At 34.1% G+C, this 9996-nt stretch overlaps 2 protein-coding genes across 3 annotated transcripts; one reads left to right on the top strand and one right to left on the bottom strand.

Moving 5' to 3' along the window:
- Nucleotides 1-1957: 1957 nt before the first annotated feature.
- On the top strand, nucleotides 1958-4363 carry LOC136341042 (amidophosphoribosyltransferase-like). Its single transcript, XM_066285616.1, has 8 exons — nucleotides 1958-2318; nucleotides 2374-2644; nucleotides 2704-2953; nucleotides 3006-3190; nucleotides 3246-3428; nucleotides 3484-3705; nucleotides 3768-3888; nucleotides 4059-4363. The coding sequence occupies exons 1-8, from the start codon at nucleotides 2080-2082 to the stop codon at nucleotides 4217-4219; spliced, it is 1632 nt and encodes a 543-aa protein (XP_066141713.1). The 5' UTR covers nucleotides 1958-2079; the 3' UTR covers nucleotides 4220-4363.
- Nucleotides 4364-5028: 665 nt separating this feature from the next.
- On the bottom strand, nucleotides 5029-9483 carry LOC136341053 (RNA-binding protein 1-like). Of its 2 annotated transcripts, none has more exons than XM_066285639.1 (4): nucleotides 9332-9483; nucleotides 8987-9210; nucleotides 8786-8884; nucleotides 5029-6310 (listed from the first exon to the last, which is right to left on the bottom strand). In XM_066285639.1, the coding sequence occupies exons 2-4, from the start codon at nucleotides 9193-9195 to the stop codon at nucleotides 6214-6216; spliced, it is 405 nt and encodes a 134-aa protein (XP_066141736.1). In that variant the 5' UTR covers nucleotides 9196-9210; nucleotides 9332-9483; the 3' UTR covers nucleotides 5029-6213. The 2 variants fall into 2 exon arrangements, with proteins under 2 accessions (XP_066141736.1, XP_066141737.1); XM_066285640.1 differs by lacking the exon at nucleotides 5029-6310 and adding an exon at nucleotides 7303-7484.
- Between the last annotated feature and the right edge of the window lie 513 nt (nucleotides 9484-9996).

Genomic DNA, 9996 nt, shown 5'->3' with positions numbered 1-9996 from the left:
ATAAACAATAGATGTTGGGACTTTGGACATTTATTTGTAATAACAAATTTCCTAATTGAGCTATTTCTTTGCTGATAAGATGGTAAAAATACGAACTTTGTCATTTTTCTTACTTACTTATTAAGACGGTTTTAAACATCTGGAACTCAAGAAATTTTATTACTAACTTTCTGCAACAGTTCATGATATTCTCGTTACATAAGATTTTTTGCGAAGCTTTGTTAATTGGAATTGGATCGATGTTTTTTAAAGTGCATTTTTTGCAGTAGACTGGAACTAATAAGAAACCTTTTAGAGATAATAAAAAGAAGCAATATATAACCATACAAGCAACAGAATAAGTAGAATGTGGTTGCACCTAAAATGATATAAAAATGTATTCAAAAGGGTCATTCTAAATAGGCTCATTATTTTAAATGTTTTCAGAACACTACATTAAAAATTTGATTGTGGTTACCTATTTGGTCTGACATGGGTGGGACAATATACAGGATGTTTCCAAAATTAGGGATAATATTCCCGGAAATTAAAAGTTTTTGCCATTGCGCTCATACATTGTTTTCCAAAAACTTACCCTTACGGAATTAAAGCTTTTCAAAATTTGATAGTGAAAATAATATTTTCCAACTAATCTTTCTTTCAGCTGATGAAATTTAATGAATTTTAGATCACTCGTGCATCATACTATACTCCGTAAAACATCCAAGAGGTATTCTATATTTCATACAATTTTCCGAGGGAATCTATGTAATCAAATTCAAACCTTAATTAATTTAGGCAATTTTGCTGCTATCACACGTGAATCAGGAAACAAATTCACAGGTTCTACTTAAATCTTCAACTCTGAATTAGAGAATAAAAGGTTGTTCATCAGCGATTTAGGCTACCCTCTGTGAGCTCCATTCTAGTATCCTGATCTGGAAATGTTTACTTATGATATTGGCTTACTTATGATATTGGCGTTCCTAATAAAACCTTAAATCAGGTCTGTTACAGTAGCAACGTTTTTTGAAAATTTTAATACTCACTAGGGAGCTCTCGATAAAAATTTATAACAGCGCAATTAAACGTGACTCAATTCAATAGCACCGAAAACAAAGCTGAACGAGTAAACTTTAAATAAATCCCTCTTAATTCAGGGAATTTGTATAATGCCATGGTATTCCTACAGGTTCTAAAAGTCTCTAAGCGATTCTTTTTATTTTTGAAAAGATCCAATAAGTTATCGTGGAGTGGTGAAGTGACGAAGAAGAAAATAGATCCCTTTAAGAGGTTAGTTTCTTTCCTTAACAAGATTTTTTTATAGATGTTTTTCAAGATACATCTTAGAGGCGTCGCACTATATGCACGTTTTAAGCGAGCATAAGTAGAAACTATCAACCTAAATTTTTATATATGAACGAGATTGAGCACCTAATTTGAAGGGAGTGAGGGAGAAGAGGCACTCAGATATCTTTGTGAACAAGAACGCAATGTAATGAAATAGATAAAAAATTGAAAAAGTTTTTTGAAAAAAACAACAAAAATAGTTCCAGATATTAAGAAAAAAATGACACCACATTGAAACGACTCAATTCGTTTTTGTAGGTGTGACCGTTAACGATTATTGGGTTGAAAAATCTATTTGGTGCTTCATGGATAACAATAAATTATACAATTCAATTAAAATAAACTTCTACGCATGCGATGAAGTGAAATCAATTGTTGTTACTATGTGAATATACTCAAAGCAAACATTATTGTAAATATAAGATGATGTTCAAAAATATAGTTGTGAAACGTTTGTAATGCAAGCCCTAACAAACAGACTCTGATGAAAACTCAAGAGAAATTTCGAAATGCCCCCGCTTCATCAGTATAGAAAAACACTGCAGGGGGTTATCAAGATATCATTAACATGCTTACAATAAATAATAATTATGCAAACTTTTGACTGCTATAAACAGGAGACCTCTCCTATGTCGGCTTATTTGAGCACAACTACTGTTGAGAGGAACTTATAAATTGCTCTCTATTTTGTGTATATTTGAGATTAAACTAAAGAAAGTAAATTAAAAATAAACTCGTTATATAACCACCATGGAGACTACTCTACAAAACGAAACCATTGAACAGAGACTCTCTCCCTCCACTAACCAAGTCACATACGATGTAGAAGAGGGCACAATTGGACACTCTAAAAGAAAAAACCGAGGCGAAACTCTTTCTGGGCTAACACATGAATGTGGTGTATTTGGTGCCATTGGCACCGGAGAATGGCCCACAAATTTGGAGATTTCACAGATTATCACCTGGGGTCTTGTGGCTTTACAACACAGGTCTGCCAGTTAAACTTGAAGCTTATGACGAATAATAACTAACGATACCTTTCAGGGGTCAGGAATCTGCAGGTATTGTAACCAGCGAAGGCAAATCTTCTAAACATTTCAACGTGGTGAAAGGAATGGGCATGGTGAGCAACATATTCACAGACGAATCCATAAGAAGGCTCAGGGGGAGCGTAGGGATAGGACACACCAGGTATTCCACCTCGGCTGCCTCAGAAGAAGTCAATTGCCAACCTTTTGTTGTACACACAGCCCATGGGGCTTTGGCCGTAGCTCACAATGGGGAACTGGTTAACTGCGATACTCTGCGAAAGCAAGTGAGTAAAAACGTTTTTGAAAAATATAATTATGTTTTTTGATTTATGCTGTGATTCAGGTACTAGAACATGGAGTTGGCTTATCTACCCATTCAGATAGTGAGCTCATAACCCAAGCGCTTTGTTTGAATCCACCTGAAGGAGAACCCAATGGAGAACCCGATTGGCCTGCAAGAATCAAACACTTCATGCAATTGGCTCCTCTCAGTTACTCCCTTGTGATTATGTTGAAAAATAAAATCTATGCCTTAAGGGATCCGTATGGGAATCGACCTTTATGCATGGGCAAAATTGTAGCTATTAATGAACGTAAGTTCGTATAGCCTTTAATGTATTCACAAAGTAATTTGTTTTTGTGCAGAATTGTCGGAGTACTGCAACGAAAATAAGGAAGCTGAAGGATGGGTAGTGGCCTCGGAATCCTGTGGATTCTTGTCGATAGGTGCCCAATACGTTAGAGAGGTGTATCCTGGGGAAATAATTGAAATGACTCGTCATGGAATTCGGACTATTGATATTGTCCAAAGGCCCGACAATGAAGCTTCGGTATACTTGAACACAAATAAACCAAATTAACAAATTTAAACAAAAACTCTTACAGGCATTTTGCATATTTGAATATGTTTACTTCGCTAGAACCGATTCAATCTTCGAAGGCCAAATGGTATATGCGGTGAGGCTGCAATGTGGTAAGCAGCTGGCTGTAGAACATCCAGTAGAGGCTGACATAGTCAGCGCAGTACCGGAATCTGGAAATGCAGCAGCTCATGGATTTTCCCGACAGGTAAACGCAGCCCTTTTTTAACCTTAACTGTGAAGTTAATCTTTCTCCTTTTCAGAGCGGAATTGCCTTTGGTGAAGTCTTATGCAAAAATCGTTACGTCGGACGATCATTCATTCAGCCCAGTAATCGATTACGTCAGTTATTGGTTGCTAAGAAATTTGGAGCTTTGTCTGGAATGGTTAAGGGCAAAAGAATAATCCTGGTTGATGACTCTATTGTTAGAGGGAACACCATTGGGCCTATTATTAAATTATTGAGGAATGCTGGGGCAACTGAGGTGAGCGGACTTAAAAATCACAATACTATCGATCAAATTAATTATTAATTATTTATTTTTAGGTGCACATTCGAGTGGCAAGCCCTCCATTGCAGTTCCCTTGCTATATGGGAATAAATATTCCCACACGAGAAGAATTGATAGCCAACAAACTAAACTCTAGAGAATTGGCGAAATATGTTGGTAAGTCAAGGTTCGATGATAACAGTAATGAATATGGTGATAGATATGATAGATATAGATATTGCGTTGCGATATATCTTCTGGAACCCTAAAACCAAATAAAACTTAATCTAATTTAAATCAATTTTAACAAATGACATTTTTTCAAAAACTACGTGATCGTATTTTAGGTGCGGATAGTTTGGAGTACCTCAGTTTGCCAGGTTTGATAAAAGCTGTAAGGTCGGATATGAAGACCAAAAATAATTCAAAAGTGGGTCATTGCACTGCATGCTTAAACGGTGTGTACCCAGGGGGTGATCCTGTGAAAAACCCGGACCTAGATTGGTAAATGAACACTTTTTTAAATAAGACAATTCACTAGAATGTGATATGTGTGATGTGATGTGTTATGTTGCGTGAGTTTTCCTATTTATTCATTATTTGTTTGTGCGTATGGTAAAAAAAAATATATAAACTTCAGAAAAGATAAAAATATGGGTAAATTTTACATTAAGTTTAACACATACTAATGTAGAGTTATGTTAATATTATGTTTTTTTTTATAAGAACGATCATATGTGTTACACTTAAAATGTCAATAAACATAAAATACACACATTTTATTGCATATATTCAATAAAGATTTTGAGTGTTCTTTTCCTATTAGAAATGCAATAAATGTTAAGATTAACTGGGAGAGTATATGGTGATAGTTTACTCTATATTAAGCGATAGTAGTACAAATTTTGAAAAGATTGTAACTTAATTCTTCCACAGTAGTTCCCTTTGTGGTAAACACAGATCCACATTCTACTTTAATAATGTCGATGGGGAACTTTTCTCATTGGGGGACAAAATATCACAATGCGCTAATAACAGGTATAATAATTATATATTAAGAAATACCTACCATTTCCGATATCCTCATACTGATGGTGTTGATCTTGAGACTGAGTACCAATTTTATCAAAAATTTTATAATATATAGGTTCGCAAAATGTTTTATTCGCGCTTTTCTATTATATTTACTTCCAAATTGGGAGTATAGATACTGACCTGGCAAAGAAATTAAATTCTTAACCTGCAGCGTTGTGACAACTTCCCGAACCTTCGTTTAAATACGTTTATGGGAAATAAGGAATTTTAAATAAAACACGGTTTTGCTTGCACTCTACCTATATTCTTATACAAAAACATGTTTACATATATAGAATTAAGTGGCTAAGGCTCGCATGAAATATGTATATTAAAATAATACATTGTGATAGCTTATAAAAAGTCAAAATTACCAACCTATTATTCTAACTGCTAATAATGTGAAAGTTGAGAAAGTGCTGCGAAAGGCTTTATACGCACAATTGCGATAGTGGTCCTTTCATTTTGCAAATATCTGCGGTTAATCTACTTTACCGGAATTGCAGAAAAAAATAATGTATGTACCATACCTAATGACGTAGATATTGTTATATTTAGAAAACTTATATAAAATCGGTAATTAATGCTCCTCATTTAAACAATATTTACTTAAAAATAAACAAAATAGTGATACACAAAGGATTCAGAAAAGATTACAACTTACAACCTCATCAACATAGATAACACTATTAAACACTATGAAAGGGTTTCTTTATATAATTGAAATTACCAACGTCTCTCACTTGGAACACGCACATAATTATTTCAAGCGTTCTTGAAAAAACAAAGTCATCTCAGTATTAACTAGCAACAGTTTCTGAAGACCCTCTAGTTGGAGAAAAAAGCTGTCAATATCGAAATGATTCATAGAGAATTTCATTCACGATTGATCCTCCTTTAAAAATCAAATATTCGACTAAGAAACAATTGTTACTATAAGAACAGACGCTGGTAAACTTTATCGCCATAAAATTTCTGTCAATAACTGACTACAAGCCAAAATACATAGGCTACATAGGTTTCACCAATATGTAGCATTTGGTGAATGAAATTCTCCTCCGAATGTAATATGTTCATCGAAAAGTGTAGATAATTTTAGGGAAATATGCTTTTAGGCAATCTAGGATAGAGGAAAACACTTGTGCATTACGTGCATTCAAGCGTTTTGCATCCCAAATTACATTCATGCATAATGCCATCAATTATTTCATTAATTAGTTGTAAATTCTGCGAACTATACTGATATTCTCAAAAACAACTTTCCGGATATAACTTCTTCATTTTTGTATAAACTATGATTCCCTGAGGGTCACTGCCACCTACGGCCGTCAATGAGCATCTAATGTATGGTAAAAGCAATAACACTGTAGATTTACTCATGTGGCCTATGTCTAATCTAAATATAATTCACTGATAAACTTCATCCATTTAACGACGATCGCGAGAGTCGCTTCTGCGGTCGCGTGAGTAAGATCTGCGACCACGTGATCTGGAACGAGACCTTGACCTTCTTGGCGATCTGGACCTATAAATTTGGATATCTTAATAAATTAAAATGATCTAAGGTTGGGGATTCCAAAGACAGCAGATAGAGGAAACTTTGACAAGGAAGAATTGCAAACTGTACCATTAACAACTATATTAAACACATGTCAAAATTTCCTACGATTCTAGTGATAATATACAGGTTGCAGGGAAAGCTATTAAAAATGTATCACTGATACAGAATTTAATCTAAAATCAAATGACAGTCCAATGTCGTGCGGACGTACTATTAGGAAAAAGGAAAATAACAAATGGATTTTTAAAAAAGTTATCTTACTCAACTGTCCACTTACTATTGGTTCTTCCTGTATAGAAGCAGATGAAGTTATACTTAAAAGGTCAGTGTCAGAATTACTTACTGCAATGATACATTTTTATGGGATTGAATTTGGCACTCTGACTCAAATCATTCCACTTTGACAGGTGCAGGCTTTTAGCAAGGTCTTACAATTTGCATAGGGAGTAGATGAAAAGTTATAATAAATATCCAATATTTCTTACTTTTCCCCCGCACTTTGGAGCAACATAGAGGAGTGTGCCAAATCCAGTTTCAATAAACCACATCACATTAATTTTCAAATTCATATTGAAAAGTATTCCAGACCCTTTTGGCTATTAACAATAGCATTTATTTGCAACATTTTATTGAATAGTGCATTGCAGGTACTTGAACCTTTCTTGGAGAACTGCATGACAAGGTGTCTGCAATGCCTTATCAATAAAACATGCTAAAACCCTCAATAGTGTGAAAATAACATAAACGTTTTATCAAATATATAGCCCACCAGACATTTGCGTTGAATGTTGAATAGTTGGTGGAAGAAAGCAGAAATTTATAGCTGAAATTTCGTTGGTGGGTAGTCGTTGAGTTTGACTCATGCAGCGTTGCCACGTTGATAGGGGAATTGTCGGGTGTGGTAGTCGTGCAGCGTTGCCACGGCGATGACGTGCAGCGTTGTCGCGTCGACTGACGTAATGGGGGCATTGTCGATTTTATTCGAGACAAAAATGCCTTAGAATTTGGTTTATGGACGGGTTTCACGCGATGTTTTTAAAGATGATGTGTTCATTGAATTCCTTGGGGACGGTAGGGAGGTGATGTGTAGTCTCAAGGGGGGATGAGTTGGTGGAACAGCAGCATTGCTGAAGGCACCCTGTAACGCCCACAAACCTGTTTACCCCCCGTTCTTTGCTCAAAAGTATTAAGATGTGGTCACAAGTTCTAGAGAAGAAAGTATTAGCATTGTGCTCTTTAATAAATTTTTTGAATAGTACTTCTGTATGTTCCAAAAAATAATTGGATTTTTGAATTGCACTGTTGGCATTTTTAGGAACCTATATTTCTCTAATATGAACTTTATTGTATTTAAAGAGGATATACAGTCTGGAAATTAAAAGCAAGTTATACAGAGGCCAATCTAAATTTCAACTTTATCTTTTAACTTTTGATCTATTCTCTAGTTTGAAGGTTTTATGTTGAATGACTCTTTGGATGAGGGTTTTATAATCATTTGAACAATCTGACATATCATATCTTGTATATAATAAAAAAATGAGTGGCATGTATGCATAATAAATTAAACCACGTGACCACATCTAAATTAGCAGGTTATTCACATTAGAATAAACACAGAATTAATACAAATTATCCACAGAAAAAATTGATAAGATAAAATTTTTCATTATTCTTGTAAAATTTCATAAACTATAGATTTTGAATCTTCAATCATCAATATCACCTAGTATCTGACTAAGCTTTGTTGAAGACCATTTTTATTTTCTTCAATTGTTATCAGGCTCAGTGTAAAGGAAAAGTTACAATTACAGGCTTGTTGTAGGATTGGGAAGGGATCTTCCCTGATAACTGACCAGTTATAGATCCAATCAAATAACTGCTCCCAATTTGACTAAGCATTTTTTAAATTTAATATTGCCAAGACATAAAGCTTATCACATTAACAATAGACAATTGTTTGGTTTACTTTAGCCAAAAATTTCAAAAAAATTCACATAATTCCATATTTTTAAATTCTAAAACACAATGAAAACACCTTGTAAATTTTTATGCAGAACAGAACATGGTATAAGTTTTAATAAATTTAATATATTTTTTTGGTATAAAATCAATGTATTGATGGATGATTAAATGCAATTTATTTTATTGCTGAAAAACTAAGCATTCAGAATCTTCTTAGTTGATGAAATAATAACAGAATTTCATGATTTACTTTGCATATGACTTGAAAAACTTTTCCATTTCAATTTATTCTAGCAATATATTTGCAACAAAAGATCCATATATTTTATGAATAAACCTGCCAAGTAATACTCTCATAGTTACTTTCGTCCTTATTGTCATCGCGCAAATGTATCATGCTTAATTTCAAAACTTGGAAGACTACTGTATAAGACAATAGCATTTGTGAATAAAAAGAAAACTTTGAAAAACACTTACCTTTCTCGTGGTGAATACCTCCGTCTGCCCCCACTGCCTCCACCCCTGCGTGATCTGCCACTGGACATTTCAACTCTGATTCTGACTCCACAGCAACGTCTTAAAAAATTAAATTAATTAAAATTTGGTTACCAAGTTATAATTTTACATATTGGAATTATCAGATAAGTGATAGAAAACCCAAATGTTGTAGGTACTTACGTGCCATCTAAGCCTCTTACTGCGTCCTGGGCATCCCGAGAATCTTCAAATTCAACAAATGCAAAGCCTGGAGGGTTTCGAGCCACCCACACATTTCGTAAAGGACCATACTTGCTGAATGAACTTTCAATTTCATGTTTGCTGGCTGAAGAACCCAAATTCCCAACATAGACTTTGCAGGAGATGTCCCATTCACGATATGGAGACATTTTACTCAGTTTTATCTACAAAATCAGAAAATTTTAAAACTGTATTCCTATTATTACTGAAACGTCGCCATTTTCATATAGGGCGCGGGCATCAGTCATACTAAGAGCAAGGAAAAGGTATCAAATTTTGGTTTACCTGGTTTTCAGCAAATTAAAAAATTCACTACTATTAAATAAAGATTAAGGAATTACAAATCACACTTTAAATTAATAATTTTATATTAAGAACTGGAGATTGATATTTTAACGTGCTGTGAGCTTCTGAGTCTCCTTGTTCAGATGTCGTGGTTGGTGTTGTCAATATGATAACTGACAAATGCACCTCATGTTTTTTACTTGTGACGCCACTCAGAATGTGTGCATTATGTAAATATTAAAGAATGCTTTTGTACAAGAGCTTCCGAGTTTAAGACGTTTATAAAGAGGAAAGCTGATAAGCTTTTTAAGAGTAATAAAATTACCCTTACATAAATTTAAAAAAACTGTACCACTGGAGCGTTATACATTTACTTAATTTGCTATTTATTTGGCTGACTAATTAACAATCTCTCCATTGTCTTCACATATCCCCTCTCACTAGTTTTTTTCTTTCCAAGTTGGCTTTTCCACTAGCATGCTATTCTGTTTTGTATTTTATAATAATAATTATTATTTGTTGTTTTATTTATAATATCAACGATTAATTTTGTAATAGGCGGCACCAGAATTAAGTTTTTAATTTCATATCATTTGCGCTTAGATGTCGCCCTCATAGGATCGCTGATTGCGCATGTCAATAAAGAGAAATTCAAATTATATCGA

The sequence above is a fragment of the Euwallacea fornicatus genome, chromosome 9 (assembly GCF_040115645.1).
Source record: "Euwallacea fornicatus isolate EFF26 chromosome 9, ASM4011564v1, whole genome shotgun sequence".
Classification (NCBI taxonomy): domain Eukaryota; kingdom Metazoa; phylum Arthropoda; class Insecta; order Coleoptera; family Curculionidae; genus Euwallacea; species Euwallacea fornicatus.
This window is presented reverse-complemented; position numbering and strand designations above follow the sequence as displayed.